The sequence below is a fragment of the Acomys russatus genome, chromosome 29, assembly GCF_903995435.1.
Source record: "Acomys russatus chromosome 29, mAcoRus1.1, whole genome shotgun sequence".
Classification (NCBI taxonomy): domain Eukaryota; kingdom Metazoa; phylum Chordata; class Mammalia; order Rodentia; family Muridae; genus Acomys; species Acomys russatus.
Window position 1 is genome coordinate 13,708,615 of NC_067165.1, and position 22,054 is coordinate 13,730,668.

Genomic DNA, 22,054 nt, shown 5'->3' on the forward strand with positions numbered 1-22,054 from the left:
CAATGGCCCAGTCACTACTACGGAGACACCCCATCATCTTGGTTGGTTGGGAAATCCTCCGTTAACCAGAAACAGGTGCAGGCGTAGGACCTTGTATCTCCTAGCTTACACTACTCACTCACTCAAAATACTGTTTGTTTGCTGTGGACTGCACCCTCCACTTTCCTGTCCCAACACCATCAGTATACCTACGGGGGACGAAGCCTATCACTCATCTATAGCCACCTACCCTTCTAGTGTCCCACTGGTGCCCAGCTTGCAGGCTCAGCTCTGGAGGCCAGCTCTTTGAAGGGACAAGCCATCCCATTGCCCTGTCTTATGCTCATTGTGTGTGTGTGTGTGTGTGTGTGTGTGTGTGTGTGTGTGTTGTTCTTGTAACTTGCTGAAAACAAGGGGACGGCACAACAACCCCATGCTTCATTCTCCAGCTCCAGAGCACCCGCACCCGGGCTGCATCAGGACTGGCCAGAGGAGGAGGGCCAGGGAGGGGGTAGGCAGAGCTTCGGGAGGAGATGAGGTGAAAGTAATTGACGCAGCCCAGCTCGGCAGTGGGAGAGGCAGGGGATGTGTCGTCAGTGTCACGCTGGAGCTGGCAGAGGTGTGAATGAGCGGTGGAGACACGCGTGCCGCACACCGGCCGCGAGTGCTGGTCTCGGGATGGCTGCCGCTCACGGACCTGTGGCTACTTCTTCCCCAGAACAGGTCAGTCACCTTCCAGAAGATCAAGGCCCCCTTCCCTGGTGCCAGGCAGGCTTGGTGGCTAGGCTGGTGGTGGGGCAGGGGACTAAGTAAGTGGTCAGTGCCAGGAGGGACAGGCACAGCCTGTGAATGAGACAGACACCAGCCAAAGTGACCCAGAAAGTTGTGACTGCTAAGGGAGTGCAGGAAGAGTTAGCTGCGTGGTGGGGGTATGAGGGAGGCAAGTGGGGGTGTTAGGGCTCCCCCAGCCCAAAGACCTGCTGAGAATCTCCTCAGAGTTTCAAAGCTGCATTGTCCCAGCTCCCGGGGAGACGGGCCGGAGGTGCCCAGGAATTGTGCTAATCAATACAGCCCCATTGTCTGTGCCACGGCAGTTACTCCTATGGGGAGAGAGGGTGTGTGTGTGTGGGGGGGGGGGACAAGGAGTGTGGTACAGGGGCTCAGTGGTGAGAGCTGGGGGAAGGGGACAGGCAGAAGGTCCTGCTAGGAGGAGAGACCCTTTGGAGCATTTGCCAGTGTTCGGGGCAAGTGCCCACACAGGGTGGGAGCGGTGCAGCCTCAGCTTTTGAAGCTGAGGATGGGCACTGCACAGGACGGCTGATGGTGGTGAGGTTGAGGGGCGTGTAGGACATCCTGACTTGACCTTCTGAAGGCAAGAGAAGGAATGTCCTCTGAGGCCATGTGGGCTGGTTTTGGAAGACGCTTTATGTAGGCTGTTCTCAAACTTAAGGATTGCTTAGAGCCAAGGAACCAGGGCCACTTCCCAGAGTACCATCCTGCTGCCAACTGATGAGGCAGAAGCTGCCCACAGCTGCCTCGGCCCAGTCTTGTAGGCTGCCAGGCTTCTCCAGGAAGGAAGGTGAGGGAATGGGCAGGGCCCAGGGCCCACCCAGCAATCTCCATCACTCTCGCCAGGACCTGGAGCAAAGCCTGGCATGCCTAGGGTGCCGGTGTCTTCTGTCTGCTGCCTATAAAATTGGCAGGTCACTCTCTGTCGATCAGGGCTCTGTAATGAGCCGGTACCAGGTATATCCCTGCCTCTCTTAGCTGCCATATGAGGGCCTGGACTCTGCAGGCACCTGGAAAAGGTCCTGGGAGGGGCCTAGCATTGTTTGGAGCGTTTCCTTGAAGTGGAATGCATTTAGGACCCCAGGGTTCATATAGGATGGGCCAGGTGTTACCATTTCTGAACCCTGCTCCCTGCCCTCCGTCTCTCCAGCCTCCTGCTGTCTCACACCTAGGTTGCTGAGGCCAGAGATCAGGCCTGTGGTTGAGTGCCTCTGGTCCCACTTGACATCCTGCAGCTGAAGGTTGTCAGCCTGTGGCTGCATGGGGCCGCAGCTTGAGAGCCACCCCGTTCCCCGATGTCAGGAGAGCATACAGGAAGACAAAAGCAGACGGGTGGCTCGGGGGGTGACTCGGGGTCTTCTGAGGCAGCATTGTCTATAACAGCTGCTCTGGCCTGCCCTGCCTTATTTCTGCACTGGGGCTCCGAGCAAGTTGCCTGTGATCTGATTCGGTTCCAAGTCAGTCTGGGATGTGAGGTCTTGCCGTCTCCCCTCCACTGCGTTTGTCTTGGACTGATTTCATCCCATGAGCAAAGCCTGGGGCCAGAGAGTCCCGAACAAGAAGCCTGCCGGGTCCCAGCGGAGCCAGCCTGCCAGGGCAGCTCCAGAGTTCATCCCTATCCACAGAGGGCAGGTAGGGGGCGGGAGGGGGATGGGGGAGGGGGGGGGTGTGAGTTCACAATTCACAAAAATACACACTGAACGCTGACCTGGGAGGGGGGGAGTCCCCAGCCAGGGCAGGGGTGTAATTTGGGTTCTGGGGCTGGGTTTCTGTGTCCATATGAGGAAGAAATGAGGGGCTGCTGCCTCATGTGGGCTGCTGGGGTTACATCAGAGCTGGGCCTGCCTGCCATTCCTGGATGCTATTTTAGGCTTTCACATAAAACCTCTTCTTCCCCCTAAAGCCAGGTGGAGTGGCTCACACCTGTAATCCTAACACTCAGGAGACCAAGGCAGTTTCACAGGTTCACTGTGAGTTGGAGGCTAACCTGGGCTACAGAGTGAAAGCTTTAAAAAAAAAAAAACAAAAAACTCTAGAAAGCTGGTGGGCACCAAAGGGAGGTAGTGGTGGGGAGATAGAAATCATTGAGTTGTGTAAAAACACTCGCTGCACAAAGTGTAAGGACTTGAGCTTGATCTGGGGATCTCACAGTGGGAAGGAGAACCAATTCCTGAAGGGTTCTCCTCTGACGTTCTCCAGGCACTCACACACTATAATAGCATTAATCAAAATTTTAGAGTCTGTTTTATTTTAAAGAAATAGCTGAAGTGCAGGTGGGGTAGAGCCAAGGAGCACTGGTAGAGCCTACAGCAGGCACGCAGTCTGTCCTCGGTTCCCTAGGTAGGCACACTGAGGTACCTGTGATGGAAGGGACTTGCCCAGGCTGCTCAGGAGCAGGTTCTAGACTACCTAGGTTCTGACCTTACACATACTATCTTGGCCAAGCCCCTCCCCCGGGGGGGCACAGAGAGGGAGATTGTGATCCCAGCAAACAGAGGTCTATGCAAAGGACTTGCATAATCAACTTGGCTTAGCAGGGTTCAGCCAGCCAGGTGCAGACAGGGTTGGGGTGGGGGTGGGGGGTTGTTAACCTAACAAAGATCACAGTCCTGATGAATGCTTCAACCTTCCGTGGCCAGCTCTGTGAGCCAGGGCTCTTCTGAGGAGTATGTGTGTGCATGCATATGCGTGTGTGTACACACGGTACCAGTCAGGTGTGCCCACTCAGCTGTGGGAAGAAAGCGCTCAGTGCATTCTGCCCAGCCTAAGAGAGCTTAGGTACCTGGCAAGGCACCCTTTCCTAAAGAACCACCCACTCAGGCCAGGAGCAGTGGCAGGGCACAGACAGGAGAGTCAGAGGGACCTGTGTGCCAGGTTGCAAGGAGAGTCTCCAGTGGTTTCACTCTCATCCCCACTAGGGTATGAGGAGGCAGGAGGGAGGAAGGGCATCAACGGGCAGCCAGGGTGACGTGTGGTGGGCCAGATAAGACTGGAACTCAGCCCATCCAAGTTCTTAGGCAGCCAGGCTGACAGCTGAGGTCAGATTGTGAGCACAAAGCGGGGTATGGGGTTTTTTGTAGGCATTTCAGAGCCAATGGAATGGTTAATATTAGTGATGAAGCAGGTCAAGAAAAACAAGGGCCTAAAAAAATATTAAAAATAGGAATGATGATGCAAGGAGAGCAAGAAGCTGTGCAGCATAGAAAATGTGGAGGAGCTGGGCTTACCCTGTGGCAAAGAGTTTGCCAAGCATTCATGAAGCTCTAGGTTCAGTACACACACACACACACACACACACACACACACACACACACACACACACACATCACACATACATACTCACACACTCACACACACACACACACACACACACACACACACGTAAGAGTGAGTGAGCCCTTCCCTGGAGTGACTGGCTGGGACGTGGAGGGTACTCCAGAGGAGCGCTGGACAAAGTACAGATTTGGAACACTCAAAAAGCCCCCATAGAAAAGTGGGCTTCCTCTGTTGACTGAGGATGTGGAACATCTAGCTACTTAAGTTAAGATCTACCCAAAATGGAGAAGTCCGGGGCCAGTGATGAGTGAGGTTCCCCACATTAGCACCACTGTGCCATTGGTCTGGACAGGAGAAGAGCACCCCATCTTGAGGCAGCCCTAATTTCATCAATAAGTTCTTGCCAGTGCCTAGTGACAGGCCCTAGTCTAGCTCCTATCCTGGGGCGTCAGCTTCCCTCATTGTGTGCTCGGCTGCATCAGTTAGCACACGGCTCACTGGTGTACGGCTCCGTGGTATTTGTCTCGTTAGCTAAACCCTAGCATTTGAGGACTATGAGGAGCCTATGGCACGTGGCTGGGGACTTTACCACCCCCACTCCGTTCCTCTTCTGTCCCCCTCTGGCAGGGAGAGAGTAGAATTTAGGGATTCAAATAAGGCCCTGATGTACTTGGTTGGAGAGGCCAGGAGGCTGTTCCTGGTGGCCCTGAGTCAGGAGAGATGTTTAAACATTAAGCTTTGGAGTTGGGGGCCTTGTCCCTTCCCTGCCTTTGGGGCCATCTTGAACCCTCAGTTGTCCCTTCTACAGCTGGAACTACTGTCCTGTGACCCGACCCATGGGCTGTGGAGCTGCCACAGTCCTGCATTGTGCTCCTAAGTAAACAAGCCTGGGACAGAATAAAAGTGTTATTGTGGGGCCAACAGACAGGAGCCCGATGTGGCTGATATTTGTTTGGGTGCAAGATACACGGCCCTAAACAGGCCTCATGCCCTTCAAAACATGGCCCTGTGGTATGGATGCACCTGCCCCACAGAAAGACCACTAGAGGTGCTGATGCAGTGTTCTATAGGGGTGTGTCACAGAGGGCTGCTACCACGGCCTCCCAGAGCACAGCGTGCCCCTATGTTTCTTCTCCATCATGCCTTGCCTAGACCTCACCCTGCCTCCCCCCCCCCCTTTTTTTTTCTTTCCTTACATACTTTCAGAGCTTTGAGGAAGTCTGTTTTGTGATTATACGAAAGTTGCATGTAAGGTGATGTGTGTTTTCCTTTTCCCTCCCCAAGACAGGGTTTTCTCTGTGTGTAGTAGCCCTGGCTGTCGCTCTGTACACCAGGCTGGCCTCAAACTCAAGAGACCTTCCTGCTCTGCCTCCCGAGTGCTGGGATCACAGGCGTGTACCACCACACTTGGCAACGTGTACTCTTAGTTCATTAATGTCTTCTAGCACTGTTTTGTTTCCAACTGAGCTGCCATTGCCTGGCACATGGTGTAGGGGTCTTGACATTTGGTGAATGAATGAGTGGGTTAATGAATGCAGGTGCCTTTGGCATGCCAGTTCCATCTGGTGCTCTGGGAATGAGTCCCCCTCCCTAATTCCTGGTGCTTCCACCTTTGAGGGCGTGAAGGGCTACATGTCTGAGTTAAACTGGATACGCAGGACTGTCCTCCCCACAGAAAGTGCTCATCCACCAGGCATGGGTGCTACCTAGGTCTCCATTCCTTTTCTTTCTTTCTTTTTTTAAAAAAAGATTTATTTATTATCATGTATACAGTGCTCTGCTTGCATGTACTCCTGCAAGCCAGAAGAGGGCACCATATCACATTACAGATGGTTATGAGCCACCATGTGGTTGCTGGGAATTGAACTCAGGACCTTTGGAAGAGCAGGCAGCGCTCTTAACTACTGAGCTATCTCTCCAGTCCCTCCATTCCTTTTCAAAAGGCACTGGGGGCCCTCGTGAGGCCATTCAGGCTTGTCTGCCAATGTGAGGGTCTGACAGTATCTCAAGTGTGCCAGGCCATCTTGCTATAATCATTGGCCAGAGTGGCTGCTGAACTTGTCGCTTTCACACGACAGGTCAGCGTCATGTCTCCTGGCCACACTGCTCCAGCCTTGATCCAAGTGTCTGTGGCGCAACCCCTGTCCTTTCCTCTCAGGGTCATAGCTCAGCTCTGGGAAGTTGTTGTTGGTGTGCAAGCACTCTCTGTGTATTTCTCTGCTGGTGACTCCCAGGGTCCTTATGCCTCCTTAATGACACTCTTGGGCCCCTGAAGTCTGGCTTGTGGCGGGTTCCCACCCATGACGGGGGAGAGCTGGGAGAAGAGTGTCCCGGAGAAGGGGCACACAAACTAAGACTTCCAGAAGTTCTACATCCGAAGCAGAGACTCTCACGGGCTTGTCCCCAGCGGGTCCTGGACAGCCTAACCCAGTGCTTCCCATGGGCAGGCAGAGTACCCGTCAGGGATTGGTGCCGGCCACCCTCTCATTCAGTGAGGCCCTTCCCTGGAACCACCTCTCTTTCCTCTAGCAGAGCCTGTCCTCAGAGGCTGGCATGGTGCCTACAGCTCTGGTCTCTACCCTAACTCACAGCCCAGCGTCCCCAGCTGTGGCTCAAGTCAGCTTCCCCAGGGCCCTCTCTGATCTCCACAGTGTCCAGCCCAGGTCTGGCCAAGCCTAGCTGCATAAGCCCCCTCTTCCACCTAGCCCTGCTCACCATGTGCCCCCAGGAAGAAGCTTTAACTAGGGAGCAGTCTAGCCACCGACTGCCCATGGGCAGCGTGCTTAGCCTGGCGATGCGGTAGGCGGCGGGTGGGGGGTAGCTGTCAGGACACAGGCCCCTTTGTGCGCAGCTTGACTTGGCTGCTTGGTATGGGGCTCAGCTGCTCCTAGGTCCTTAGCCTGAGAGGGAAAGGCAAGGTTTCAGAAAGGTTAGGGGGGCTCTTGGCTCAGGCTCCTTCCTGGGTGTCCCCTTTTCCTGCTGTTAACAGTTCCTCCGGTGGGCTGGTACACCTGATATGCCTGGCATAGGGTGCTAAGGGCTGGGCACCATCTGGCAGCTGCGCCTTCCTTTTCTTCCGCCAGGCCTGCCCTCAACTCCTGCCAGCAGAGGGGATGGCCCAGGGTATATGTCGGGGGTGACATGGAGGTTCAAAGAAAAACCACTTGGGGGGAGGGGACCCAGAGAGGGTCAGACATGGGACACAAATGCTTTGCTGACGGTAGCTTCTTTCCTATTCCTACAGAATGGTGCTGTGCCCAGCGAGGCCACTAAGAAGGACCAGAACCTCACACGGGGCAACTGGGGCAACCAGATCGAGTTTGTACTGACGAGCGTGGGCTATGCCGTGGGCCTGGGCAATGTCTGGCGCTTCCCATACCTCTGCTATCGCAACGGGGGAGGTACCCAGTGGGCACAGGGCAGGGACCACCCACTTGGGTAAAGCCCACCCACCAGGGCTTGGGCCACTATCTCCCCAGAACAGATATCACTCCAGGAGGAAGCTGGCGTCTGGCCCTGGTTTCACCCCAGCCCTGGCTTAGGCGTGATTTTCCTAAGGTGCAGATCACCCTTAGACGTTGGCAGCCTGTTTTTTGGGGCCTGATCCTACCAGCCTGCTCCTTGAAGGCTAGGAGAAATGCAGAGAGTCAAATTTTCTACGTTCCCTAGCTCAGTGCTCCAGGTTTCAATAGCCTACTCCCCATATAGTACAGAGATATTTGAGGACCTTGGTGGTGGTGGTGGTGGTGGTGGGGGTGGGTGTGGTGGTGGGTGTGTCTGTATGTGTGATCATTAGGTTAAACCATCAAATCCTACCCCAACATGGCAGTTCTAGGGTCTGGGTTTTCTCCAGAGCAGACTTCTGGGAGCCTCTGTCAAAGACATTTCAAAGACAGGGCGGAGGGGGTGGCGGGTAGGGCTGGAGAGATAGCTCAGAGGTTAAGAGCACTGGCTGCTCTTCCAAAGGTCCTGAGTTCAGTTCCCAGCAACCACATGGTGGCTCACAACCATCTATAATGTGAGCTGATGCCCTCTTCTGGCCTGCAGGTGAAACACTGTATACATAATAATAAATAAATAAATCTTTAAAAACAAACAAACAAAGACAGGGCGGGAAGTGTGCCTCAGCCCCAGGGTGCTGCTCAGTGCTGACACACAGCCATCCCAGGCCTAGTGAAGCACAAAGGTTTTTCTGTAGCTTCCGAGCAGGAGACCCAGGGAGGGCTACCACAAGCCCACCCTGAGCCTCGCCTCTCCCTGCATGCCAGGCGCCTTCATGTTCCCTTACTTCATCATGCTGATCTTCTGCGGAATCCCCCTCTTCTTCATGGAGCTTTCCTTCGGCCAGTTTGCAAGCCAGGGCTGCCTGGGGGTCTGGAGGATCAGCCCCATGTTCAAAGGTGAGGTTCTGGCGGGGTGTGTACATATATATATATATATATATATATATATATATATATATATATAATATATATATATATATATATACATACATACTCGTGTGTGCGTTCATGCACACACTCTTCGTCCCACACACTCTTTGTGTACACACACACACACGCACACACACACGCACACACACACGCACACACACGCACACACACACGCACACGCACACGGAGACATGGAGGCTGCCTTGTCCATCTGTACAAACATGAACATCCCCTGATGAGACTCGGTGCTGACCTCAAGCCCAACATCAATGGCCAAGGCCATGGACACACGCTGGAACTCCTATTTACTTGGTCCCCACCTTTCCCTCCTGCCACGTATATACACAAACCCCCTTCCTCCTCCTCCTCCTCCTCCTCCTCCTCCTCACTTATCAAGGCCTGAACCTTCTTCCCTTCTGTAGGTCTCCATCAAGTCTGTCCCTTAGGCCTTTAGGAACCCTTAACCTTTACCTAGATGAGTGAGGCTCCTCCCTCAGTGGAGCTTATGGTGTTACCCCCACCCCCACCCCCACCCCCACCTCCCGCGCAGGCGTGGGCTACGGCATGATGGTGGTGTCCACGTACATCGGCATCTACTACAACGTGGTCATCTGCATCGCCTTCTACTACTTCTTCTCCTCCATGACGCACGTGCTGCCCTGGGCTTACTGCGATAACCCCTGGAACACGCCTGACTGTGCCGGTGTGCTGGATGCTTCTAACCTCACCAATGGCTCCCGGCCCGCTGCCCTGTCCGGAAACCTGTCTCATCTGTTCAACTACACCCTGCAAAGGACCAGCCCCAGCGAGGAGTATTGGAGGTGAGGCTCCCATCAGACGCCGGCTTGCGGGGCGGGGGGGGACGGACGGACTTGGGAGCAGCCCTGACACCTCCCTGTCCACATCCGGCAGCCATGCCTTCGTCATCTGTACACACTGACTACCACCCAGTGGGTGGAGGCGGGTTGACATGATGGACATACAGAGGGCTGTGAAGACTCGAAGATGGACTAGGAGTCCTTAGACAATAGCAGTAGAGGGGAAGGTTCTGGAAATCTTCTGTCTCCAGAGGCCAGGCCAGGCAAGGCAAGCAGGGCTAGCATGCTAGGGAGAACAGCATGAGGGAGGGTCCCAGAGGACCCGAGGTTATTGTCTTAGCTGTGCAGAGCCCACCCCATTGAGACCCCCATGGGTGGGCAGATCTTGTGGGCTCTGGGGTGGTCCTGAAAGGGCACTGTGTTCACAGAGAGCTAACAAGAGTTAAGCGTCCTCTTCACAGTGCAGAACAAAAGAAACCATGGACATTCACTAGGCCCGGGATGCCAGGACAGCCAGACCCATTCCGTTCAGAGGTGACAAAGAGACTAGTGTCTCTGGGGCCCTCTGATGGGAGGCAGCTGCTGGAGGTGTCAGAATCACCTTGTCCCAATGAGCAGAGAGAGGGCACAGGAGGGCACTCTTCCTGTGTCTTAGTGGAGAGTCCCAGGGCAGAGGGTCTTTGCATGTGGGAGGAAGGCCTCATCTGGTTGTTCTACAAACATCTGTGGCATCTGCTCTATAAAGGCCCTCTGTGCCTGTGAGGTGTAAGATGGTCCCGGGCCTCTGCTCCCTAGTTAAGTATATCAGGCGTGGACACTCTGGCACGGAAGTGTGGAAGCGGCACTAAATGGACAGTAGTAAGTTCTGTGAGGTGGTGACAGGTGATCATACCTGCCCAGAAATGGGCGAGAGAGACGTAAAGGAGTCAGCAATGACGACAATAGATGAGCAGAGGCCATGAGGCAAACTGGGGCCGAGATTAGGAACAAGGACGGACAGAGTACAGCACATGGTACTGGCAGCCTAGAGGCCGGAAGCTTTCCCTGCTGTGTGATGAAGGGCAGAGGCGCACCAAAGTTGTAGCAGGTCCTCCTAAGTCCCAAAGATGCAGCCGTGGGACGGGCCACTTTCAGAGGGGAGACCAGGAAGAGACTGAGACAGAGCTCACGCCCAACCAGAGGACTCTGGGTAACACTGTCCACTGGGGGCGTGATGTGCACTGCACAGCTTGACCTAAATGGACAGACTGAACACGAACTTCCCTGGAGTTTCTAAAAGCACAAACCCTGCCTACCTTCCTCACCCCAAGCAGATGCTACAGTGCTGCCCGCCTCAGGGGCAAAGCTCCTGAGACTTTCACCAATGAAACCCGTGGGGAATAGCTCACAGAGACTGGGCCTAGGGAGGCATACTGAGGGACCAGCTGGGTCCTGCTCCCCAGCTGGGGCTGTGCCACGCCTACCTAACCAGCTCGCTTCCTACCCCCAGTGGCTCCCTGCTGCCCCCTCCTGGAGAGCCTGTAAAGAGATTTTTTTTTTCCTCCGCTCTGCTGGTAATTGAACATACTGCCCCCCATCCCCACCCCCACCCCTACCCCGATGCCTGCTAGGCAAGTGCCTTACCCCTGAGCTATACCCCTACTCTTCTTTTTACATTTTTACTTTGAGACAAGGGCTCACGAAGTTGCCAGGTTGGTCTTGAACTTGTGATCCTACTGCCCAAGCACTGGGGTAGCTGGGATTGTAGGCCTGCAATCCACATTCCTGGCTGGAAGGAGGCAGCGGGCAGGTGGGTGTATATCCAGTGGCAGAATATCTGGCTAGCATGTCTGAGCCCCTGTGTTGAATTCCCCAGGACCAGAGGAGAAGAGAGCTGCCCTGGCCTCACTGATTAGAGGAGGGTGCAGGTTACTCCGTACTAGGTGCCAATCTCAGTAAATCTTGTTAGCTATTTCCAGGTTTAGAGACTGACAACCTGAGGCTAAGGATCCAGCCAGCTCTGGAGGTGGCTGGGCTGTGTGTGCCAGGCCTGCCCTGGCTCTGCTGTCATCCGGTCCTAGGCCAGTTGTGCTCTGCCAGTGTTCTTAGTCTGAAGTGTTCCTTTGAAAAGTGGTGCGATGGGTTGGGACGCAGTGGTGCATGCCAGTAATCCCAGCACTCAGGGAGGCAGAGGCAGGTGGGAGTCTGTGAGTTCGAGGCCAGCCTGGTCTACAAGGCAAGTCTAGGATATCCAAGGCTACACAAACCCTGTCTTGAAAAACAGCAGCAGCAGAAGAAGAAGAAGAAGAGGAAGAAGAAGAAGAGGAGGAAGAGGAAGAAGAAGAAGAAGAAGAAGAAGAAGAAGAAGAAGAAGAAGAAGAAGAAGAAGAAGAAGAAGAAGAAGAAAGAAAGAAAGAAAGAAAGAAAGAGAAAACCAGAAAGTAGCATGATGTAGTTACCATTTTATGAATGAAGACAGCTGGCTACAGGGTAGATGGAGGAAGGCTGGGGTTGTGGCTCAGCGCTAGGGCTTGCCTAGCATTTGAGGTTCCAGGTTTGATCTCCAGCACCTAAACAGAATTAGACAACAGACAAACAAATGCCTTTAAAGAGAGAGCCTGGAGGGGCTGATTTCTGAGCCACTCCTACCCACCCCCTCCCCAGACTTGCTTCTGTGCCCCTCTAAGTACAGCTTGCCAGCTCTGGGCCCAGGGCAAGGCTTGCTCAGCTCTGCAAGCCTCTGTGGCAGGCAGCACCTGACACAGTGGACTCTGATCCCAGCTCCACCCTCACCCACCCCAGAGTCTCCTGCCAGCTTCATAGTCATGCTGACGTCTCCAATCCTGGCTCTGCCACTGGCCCGCCGGGTATTCATGGGCTGCCATCAAACCTACCTAAGTCTTGGGTGTTCACCCTTCAAATCCGGGTGGCTATAATTCTACCCTCATTGTCACAAAGGTGAAATGTGGTAACGCACCATAAATTCCAGAGATTACAAGCATGTGCTCAAGTGTCTGCGTCTGTGAGAAACAGGAAGAGGGCTCTCCCCTCTCAAGCCAGTTACTATCAACTCAAGGAAATAAGATCTCTATATATCTGGAATTTAGGATTTTTTTTTTTTTTTCTTTTTGAGACAGGGTCTTATATAGCTCTGGCTGGTCTTAACTCCCTGTGTAGAATCAGGCTAGCTTTGAACTCACAGAGATCCTCCTGTCTCTGCCTTTGCCTCCCAAATGTTGAGATTAAAGATATGGGTCACATCTGGCCTTTATTTTATTTTATTTTACTTTACGAGACAGGGCCTCCTAATATCTGGAGACATTTTAAGCATGAAGAAAAAAAAAAAAAAAAGCTGAGCATGGTGACTCTCCTGTAATCTCAGGGCTAGGCGGCTGAAACAGGAGCATCATAAGTTAAGAACCAACCTATGCTACCCAGCCTCAAGGAGGAAAGAGGAGGGAAGCAAAACAGTCCCCGCCAGGTCATGTGTCAAGAGCCAGCTTATAAATAAGTCGCCAGCGAAGAGCTCTGGGGTTAACTGTTTGATCTCAAAAGCACATGGTCCGAAGCAAAACAAAGAACTAAATGTGGAACAACCTAAAATAAAGCTAGAGTCGTCCCTCGGTTCCCAGGCTAACCATCTGAGCTCTGCAGGCCCCGCACAGTAACGCTGGGCTCCTGCAGTAAAAATAACATCAAATGCTGTCATTTTTGCATGGGTAATTAGGCAAAATTTTTTTTGAATCCTTTAAACGAAAAGGGGGTTTCTTGACTTGAATGTTGGCACTTGCGGGAAAGTGACTCAGTAGAAGCAAGGCAGCCTGCGGTTACTCTGAAGCTCCCACCTCGCTGGCACTGGTTCTAACGTAAGAACACCCAGAAAGGCCTGGCCTAGGCTGCCAAGAGCCCCAGTCCATTGTCTTCAGCTGTGTCTATCTCAGTGGGCCAACAACATTGTTTTCTGCGTGGGGGAGAAGACAGGAAAGTGATGCCAAAGGGAACCTGGAGCCTCTGGGGCTCCCTGAACTTTACGCCTCTGTCTGTTGATTCCAGGTCCTGCCAGCCTCAGATACCAATGTAGATAGACAGTTGAGAGAACTGGGCAGAGGGAGGAGGAGTCGGACAGCGCCCCCTGCAGGCCATGCTGTGAAGGGTGGCCTGGGAGGAAAAAGGAAAACTGTTTAAGAAAAAAAAAAGGGCGGGGGGGAGGCGTGCAAAGGAAACCAAAAGGAGGCAGGTGAAATACACTTTGGATGGTCAGGAGGGCAGGCCAACCAAACACCAAGTTCCAGCCTGACAGCATTGCTCCACAGAGATCCAGACTCATTAAAGCTGTCTGTGTGAGGTTTGTGGGCACAGCTAAGGATGCTGAGCAGGGGGAGAATAGCCTGCAGACGGGACCTCTGCTGAGAGGAAAGAAAGGAGCTCGGCTTTCCCCGGTTATCCCAGGTGTCTGGGGCTGGTGCTGTGGTCCCATCTGCAGCTGAGGAAGCTGGGGCTCCCGAGCATCTTGCCTCCTCCTCCTCACCCCTAGCCTGGAGTGTTCATCAGGGCTCTCTCTCCTCTCTGCCTCCCAGCCCATCTGCCACAGTGTCCGTTCACTTCAGATCAAGTATTGAGTGTCTTCTCAGTGCCAGGCACCCAGGGATGAACAAAGTAAATAAAAGTGAAAACCCCAGCAATCAGAGAAGACAGAGGGCAAAAGCCACAGAACGGGCTGGGGTCATAGCTCAGTCGGTACAGTGCCTTCCTTGTGTGCATGAAGCCCGTGGTTCAATCCTCAGCGCCCCAGAAAATCTTGCAAGGTGGTACACACCTGTAACCCCAGCTTTTAAGTGGAGGGAGCAGTAGAATCATAAGTGCAAAGTCATCGCCGACTACACAGTTCAAGACCAGCCTGGCTGACGTGAGACCTTGTCTCATATAAAGCAAACAAGCCTTCCGTAGCAAGCTATACAGGAAGGGAAGGGTGTGTGTGTGTGTGTGTGCTGCCGAGGAACACAGAGAAGGGTGAGGCTGGCTGAAAGTTGCTCAAGAGACCCTCTTTGAGAAGTGGCCATCTGAGTGAAGTGGGGTCACACAAACAAGTCCTGCTGTATCCCATACAGTAATATAGTGTAGACCATAGCACTTTGTTCACATGTGTAAAGGATGTCAGGATGGCCCAAGGCCTCATGTGCATATAGTTCTGTGGGGGAAGAGAAGTCAGTTCAGCAACGGTGGCAAGTACAAAGGTCCTGGGCGTAGGAGCCTGCTAACATGGTGGAGGACAAACCAAGTCTAATGCAGCTAAATCTGTGAGCAAAGTGGAAGGGAGAAGCAGGGGAGCTCAGAGAAATGGCAGGGCTGGGGACACTGGATCCCTGCAGGGCCTGGAGCCAGCATAAGGGTTCTGAGAGCCACTGCAAGGCTTGGTTGGAGCCATAGAGAGGCATGAATATCCTTAAGCAAACCAGCTGACAAAAGCCTCCTAGTGCCTTCGGGAGGAACTGAAAAATTCTCCAGTCTTGCTTTCACAACTTCTTACAACCGGGTCCCTTCCTGTCCACTGCCTTTCTATCTTGTCTATCTCCTCTTCCTGCTCCTGAGTGAACCAGCGTGCTCAGGCTGGTCATGCCAGCTCCTGGCCACCTGCCCTGTTGTAGGCCTGTTATTCCCACCGCCCCTTTCACCCACATCCGCACACCACACTCCCAGCCTCATCCTCTCAGGGGAGCCTCTCATCCTGGCTCATCCCCCGGGCTTGAAACACACCCACACACATATCTGAGTCCCGTCCACTCTGTCGTGTCCTTCCCACGCATGATGGTCCTACGTGCTCTCCTCTACCTTCTTCCTCAAGGACTCTGGTACTCTGTGTGATTGACCAAAGAAAAAAAGCACAGCCTGAAGAGCACAGGGCTCCAGGTGACGCCACACCCACATGGGAGGAGTCAGGGTGGCATCCTCTGTCTGCTAGCTGCTCAGCTCACTAGAGCTGGACTAAAGGCTTCCTGGAGGATGTGCTTTTGATGGGATGGGTGGGCCTGCCTAGTGTAGAGTGCACGTAAAAGCAGACACTCAGAGTCATGCTGACCTAGGAAAGACAACTAGCTCAGGCTTGATCCCAGAGTCATGCTGACCTAGGAAAGACAACTAGCTCAGGCTTGATCCCTTGAGGGTCCCAGGGTCCCCCAAAGCAGCTCCCGTTCTCCCACAAGCAGGCTTCTGGGATCTTGCAACCCGGGGCATATAGATCATGAGAACTGGTTGCTGGGCAGCAGAGGCTGGCCCTCCGTGACAGTCACCTCCCCCTCCCCCTCTTCCTCCCAGGCTGTATGTGCTGAAGCTGTCAGATGACATTGGAAACTTTGGGGAGGTGCGGCTTCCCCTCCTAGGCTGCCTCGGTGTCTCCTGGGTGGTCGTCTTCCTCTGCCTCATCCGAGGAGTCAAGTCTTCAGGGAAAGCAAGTACCCTCCCCAGGCAGGGTTGGTTCCCACCCTGCCTCTCCTCTCTGGGTGGCTGCGGGGGGTGGAGGGGGGAAGGCCAGGGTTGGAGAGGGCTCTGGGGAATCCATGGAGCCTGTCTTGTGCCAGGTGGTGTACTTCACGGCCACGTTCCCCTATGTGGTGCTGACCATTCTGTTTGTCCGCGGCGTGACCCTGGAAGGAGCCTTCACGGGTATCATGTACTACCTGACCCCACAGTGGGACAAGATCCTGGAGGCCAAGGTGGGATGTGGAGGGTTGACCCCAAAGGGACTAGGGAGTGGGCACATCTGACTGTGATGGCTCACTGGCCGTCCTCTCTGCAGGTGTGGGGGGACGCTGCCTCTCAGATCTTCTATTCCCTGGGCTGTGCATGGGGTGGACTCATCACCATGGCATCCTACAATAAATTCCACAACAACTGCTACCGGTGAGCAGGCCCCCACCCCATTGCCAGCCTGAAGGCTTCCCCCATGTCCCGAACTCTCCACCATCTGACCCTGGATCCACAGGGCCACCGGACTCCGGTGCAGCCTGCCACCTAGCAGTAACCTCCTGTACTCATGACCTTGAAGCCCTGAGAATCTTCTCAAGTGGGTCATGAAAGTAGAAAGCAGAGCTGGAGAGATGGTTCAGTGCTTAGGAACACTGTCTGTTCTTCCAGAGGTCCCGAGTTCAATTCCCAGCAACTTCATGATGGCTCATAACCATCTATAATGAGATCTGGTGCCCTCTACTGGTGCATAGTTGTACATGCAGGCACATATTGTATTCATAATAAACCAATCTCTTTTTTTTTTTTTTTTTTTTTTTTTTTTTTTTTTTTTTGGTTTTTCGAGACAGGGTTTCTCTGTGTAGCCTTGGCTGTCCTGGACTCACTTTGTAGACCAGGCTGGCCTTGAACTCACAGCGATCCGCCTGCCTCTGCCTCCCGAGTGCTGGGATTAAAGGCGTGCGCCACCACGCCCGGCTGCAATCTCTTTTTTAAAAAGTAGAAAGCAAAGCACTGGCCAGAGACGGGAATGGGTGGTTGAGGGGCCTTTAAAAGATGAAGAGCAGAAAGAAAAAGGAGTTAGGGGTGCTTTTGTTTCTAGAATATCCAATCTCCACGTCTTCTCTTGGCCCAAACTGAGGAAAGGGAAGCAAGCTGAGTGTCCTAAACTGTCGTTTTCCTCTCCCTCAGGGACAGCGTCATCATCAGCATCACCAACTGTGCTACCAGTGTCTATGCTGGCTTCGTCATCTTCTCCATCCTAGGCTTCATGGCCAATCACCTGGGTGTGGATGTGTCCCGAGTGGCAGACCATGGTCCTGGGCTAGCTTTCGTAGCTTACCCTGAGGCCCTCACGCTGCTTCCAATCTCCCCACTCTGGTCCCTACTGTTTTTCTTCATGCTCATCTTGCTGGGGCTGGGTACTCAGGTATTTGTGTGTGTGTGTGTGTGTGTGTGTGTGTGTGTGTGTGCGCGCGCGTGTGCGCGTGCGTGCGTGCATGTGTGTGTCCAGCTGGCTGGCAGCTTGGGTGGGAGAAACTGAGGCAGAGAGCAGGCCCCTATTCTGACAGCCGTGTCTGTAGTTCTGCCTCCTAGAGACCCTAGTCACCGCCATCGTGGATGAGGTGGGGAATGAGTGGATTCTGCAGAAAAAGACCTACGTGACCTTGGGTGTGGCTGTGGCTGGCTTCTTGCTGGGCATCCCCCTTACCAGCCAGGTAAGAATGGAGATGTGGCAGGCAAGGCAGGGGGCTGCACTTGCCAGGGCACTTGGGAATGGGTGGGTAGCCTGGTCTGTGGCACCCTGGCTCACCTGCCTGCTGGCCCACAGGCAGGCATCTACTGGCTGCTGCTGATGGACAACTATGCAGCCAGCTTCTCCTTGGTTGTCATCTCCTGCATCATGTGCGTGTCCATCATGTACATCTATGGTAAGCGCTGCCCTTCCGTGGCCTCGAGCGTCTCAGTCTCTGACTGGTCCACTCTGTCTGTCCTCCTGGGCCGCTGACACACACCCTCCCCCGCATCTCTCCAGGGCACCGAAACTACTTCCAGGACATCCAAATGATGCTGGGATTCCCACCGCCTCTCTTCTTCCAGATCTGTTGGCGCTTCGTCTCTCCAGCTATCATCTTCGTAAGTTACCCTCCCAGGTAGCTCTGCGCCTACAACTCTGGCTCTTTGGGCATCTAAGAGGCCTGGATAGTTAGATGTGTGCGCCCTCAGAGGTGCCAGATCCTGACCTTGGCTTAGGAAGGGATACTGAGCCCACTGTTTGGCTGAAGCCGATAACCCAAGCTCAGAGCTGTGACAACGTCAGGGACCCAGCCTCGCTCCCTGGCACCACTGCCCAGCTGCCTTGAGGGGCCTCGGGAGTCACTGAGTGACTTCTGCCTGCCCTTTCCCCCAGACACTCATGGAGGCTGACCCTAGACAGGGAGGACATGTGAGACCGCGGCAGCATTCCTCTGAAGCCCTGGAACCTGCTGGTGCAGGGCTAGGGGTTAGGTCGGCTCCGTGTGTGTGTGTGTGTGTGTGTGTGTGTGTGTGTGCATTTCCTAAGCCTCCAAAGGCTAGGAAGTTGGATGGCTTTGAAGGGAGCACCCCCATTTCTGCGAACCCTGAGCAAGCAGCAGGGAAAGTCATCAGAGCACGGCACTGGTATTAAGACTCCCTGCAAGAAGGGAGCTGGGCTCTTCCTCTGCTCCTCTACCCTGGTGACACACTAACTCATGCAACAGCTCTCTGGGTTATCACTGGTCTCCGTATTCTACACACAGGGACGTTAAATAGGCCTACCTCCACCACACACTTAATAAGGGGCAAGAACCCTGGGGCAAGAACCCTGGTGCAGCCCAGTGTGCCACAGGAGCCCAGTCTAGAGGTGGGATAAATAATGGCCTGTGGGCTAAAACTTGCCTCATTTTGCTGCTTGTGTGAAGTGAGAAGGGGAAGGGTTTGATGGTATAGTGGTCACTATGTAAGGAGAGGGTCTGTGTGCCCACTCGGTCACTGGGCTCCCGCAGTGGCAAGACAGTGCCCAGAGTCACCGGTGTCTTGCTTGGTTCCTTGGCATCATGGAGAGCTCTGTACCAGACTTCAACACTGCCTCATGTTTCTGAGAAAAGGTCCCCGGAGGACCGAGGCCTCCACCACAATGGGGTGTGGGATGTTCCCGAGCCTGGCACGGGCACCAGTTCTGGCCACGGGCCCGGCATTGAAACAGGAGGAGCGGAAGTCTTTCAAGGCTGAGAGGCCAGAGAGGGCTGGAACCCCTGCCCAGCACCATGCCCTCTGGGGGTATGGCATTGGCCAAGGACCAGGGCACTCTCTCCCAAGGGCTAGGAGGCTACACTCTGTTACCTGGGGTCACCCACTAAGGGCCTGAGTAGAGACTGACTGAAGCAAGCAGTGCCCAGAAAGCCAGGCTGGAGGTACCTCGTGTTTTCTTTGAGGCCTAATGTGCCTGTGAAAGCTCTTGACAAACCCATCCTTCCATAAGGACAAGGAAGGAGTTCATGCTCATATACATCAGGCTTTGTCAAGACAGGTGTGGTAGTGCTCAAATTTAATCCCAGCACTGGGGAGGCAAGAGGCAGGGGCAGGTAGTAGTTGAATTTGAGGCCAGCCTGGTCTATATAGTTTCAGGATAGCCAATGTGACCCAAGTGAGACCCTGTCTCAAACAAAAGCAAAACCCAAACACACACACAATCCAGGCACTGCTAGGTCAGGAAACACACACACTCCATGTATGGTGTCCCAGGAAGGATGCCCTAGGTTCAGTGTGGGGAAGGCCAGAGGAAGTTGAGCTCCAGGACACCCCTAGGCTGAGAGGCATGTCGAGTCCTTCCACAGGGCCACCTTGCCGAATCTCCCGTTTCTGTTAGCTCCTTTGTTCACCTCACCCAGCTCTTTGGAACCTGACACTCAGCATTTCCAGCCTCTGGGCTCTCTCCAGGCTGAATGTCGCCTGTTAACACAGACACAGGGAGGCAGCACCTCACCTGGCCTGCTCTTCAGCAGCCTTCCCAATCCGAGCATCTCCTGGCACAAATCAGCTCAAATAGATAAATGAGATTGCGCAAGGCACCCTAGAGCCAGGCTTAATGCAGTAATCCTCCGTGCTCGCAGGACTATGAGCGGTGCAGAGGGAAGCAGATGCCTCGGAGAGGCCTTCTAGGAGGCAGGAAATCCCGAAAGGCTTCCTGAAAGAGGTGGCACTGGCTCAGGGCTTGACCGGAATGCTGAGGGTGGGTCTGTAGAACATCGGAGGCAGGAAGAAGAGGCCAGCAAGGTCATCTGGCAGAGTTGAAGTTTAAGGCTAGAAATGTGTTATCTCACTAGGCAGCACAGGGCTGAGAAGGTGGCAGCAGCTTGCTTCCTCTCTGTCAGTTCAGCACACTGGCAAAAACATAGCTGCTGGGAGGGCTAGCCTGGGGCTCTGGCCAGCCTCACATGTCATCCCACCTCTCCCCCTCTGCAGTTCATTCTCATCTTCACCGTGATCCAATACCGGCCAATCACCTACAACCACTACCAGTATCCAGGCTGGGCTGTGGCCATCGGCTTCCTCATGGCTTTGTCGTCCGTCATCTGCATCCCGTTGTATGCGCTGTTCCAGCTCTGCCGCACAGACGGGGACACACTTCTTCAGGTGAGGAGCGAAGACGGACTGGGCAGCAGGTGAAGTGGAAACACTTTGCGCTCATGGGTTCTCCTGACACACTCTTTTTCACTGTGCCCCCTTGCCTACAGCGTTTGAAAAATGCCACAAAGCCAAGCAGAGACTGGGGCCCTGCCCTCCTGGAGCACCGGACTGGGCGCTATGCCCCCACTACAGCCCCCTCCCCTGAAGATGGGTTTGAGGTCCAGCCACTGCACCCGGACAAGGCCCAGATCCCCATCGTGGGCAGCAATGGCTCCAGCCGCCTCCAGGACTCCCGGATATGAGCACAGTTGTTGTTGCAAGGGGGAGAGGCCCCACCCAACCCTTGCTCCCACCACAGAGACTGGGGAGGCAGTGGACAGGTGTGGCTGCCTGCCCCGTCATGGCCCTGGCCAGGATGGCTGCCGTCACCTTGGCCACCGCTGCTAGTGCAGACGTTTGTGCTCATGTCCCCAGTGTTTACGCGTCCTTCAGATGCCAAGTCAGCAGCTGGGGGTGGGGGGTGGGAAAGCCACAGGAGGAGTGCTGTCAGGGTGGGGCCTGCGGTGGTAGTGTTCAAAGCACTTTGGAGGGAGGTCTCAGGCCAGGCTTTGTGTGGCCTCTGATGCCCTCACGCTCTGCCCCCGAGCTGTTTCACTAGGGGATAAGAGGTTCTGCTGCCGCAACCCCCTCCTCCAGCCTCATGACCAGTGTTCCTGACCCCAGAACAGACCCTAGCCTCCGCCCAGGCAAATCTCTCTCTCTCTCCTCGGCACAAGGGGCGGGGCCACGGGGTTGCAGTGTTACTTGTCGGTCTCTACCACCCAGCCCTGTCCATCTGCGTAGTTATTTTTGTAAACATTGTGTTGCCTGTGGTTGCCCCGCGCCCCCAGCCTTGGGTCCAGTCTGTCTTCCAGGCCTGCCTGCACCTCACTCAGGGGCTGCTCCAGGGTCTCTGCCCTTTGTTCCAGCCCTGGTTATCAGGCCCAGCCAGCAGAGGCTGTGTGTGACCCAGCAGCCTGCCCAAAGCTCTTGTTTATGGAGGGAAAAGGAAGGGGACTTCTCAGTAGGAAGTTTGAGCCTAGAGTCCTGGGGAAGGGGACCCTGCACGGCAGGCATTCCCTTGTCCACCCTCCACCAGGTTGAAGGCCCAGTCTTCCCAGATGTGCTAACCCCCCCACTCAATGTGCCAAATGGCCCCAGTCCACGTGACCCGACACCCTACTCCCACTCACCCCCCGAACCCGGAAGTCAGAGCTCCTCCCAAGCCCTGCAGTGTCTGTTTGTCCGTCCTCTGTACCCTCTGCAGTGACAGCCCTGGCCAAGGCACCTCTAATCCTCTGTAGCAATAACGGTGTGCCGCCCACGACTGCCCGTTGTCCATCACTAGGGTTTTAAAAGTCCGTAGATTTTAATGAAATTTCTATTCCTGTCTCTGAGCTGCTGCTGTGCTTTGTCTGCGTCCCTAGGGACAAAAGTAAGGCTGGAACCTCTCTGTCCCCCAAGCCCCTGTGGAGGCCTGAGTGGAGGAGAGGGACCAAAGGCTTTGAGGGTTAGAACAGGTATCCTGCCACTCAGTCCTGGATCTACCAGTGACCTGTCAAGGGGTGGGACCAGACCAACACACAGCTTGGGGTGAGGGGTGGGGAGGTGAGGGGGGAGCTGTGGAGAATT

General features: G+C 54.5%; 1 protein-coding gene across 1 annotated transcript; it reads left to right on the forward strand.

The window, feature by feature from the left end:
• Positions 1-589: 589 nt before the first annotated feature.
• On the forward strand, positions 590-20,891 carry Slc6a9 (solute carrier family 6 member 9). Its single transcript, XM_051171516.1, is given in 14 exon segments — positions 590-643; positions 646-702; positions 7,289-7,445; positions 8,313-8,444; positions 9,028-9,298; positions 15,587-15,719; positions 15,850-15,984; positions 16,068-16,171; positions 16,925-17,162; positions 17,317-17,451; positions 17,565-17,664; positions 17,769-17,869; positions 20,219-20,389; positions 20,491-20,891. Coding segments are annotated over 14 exon segments (1,968 nt in total). The 5' UTR covers positions 590-604; the 3' UTR covers positions 20,686-20,891.
• The last annotated feature ends 1,163 nt before the right edge of the window (positions 20,892-22,054 follow it).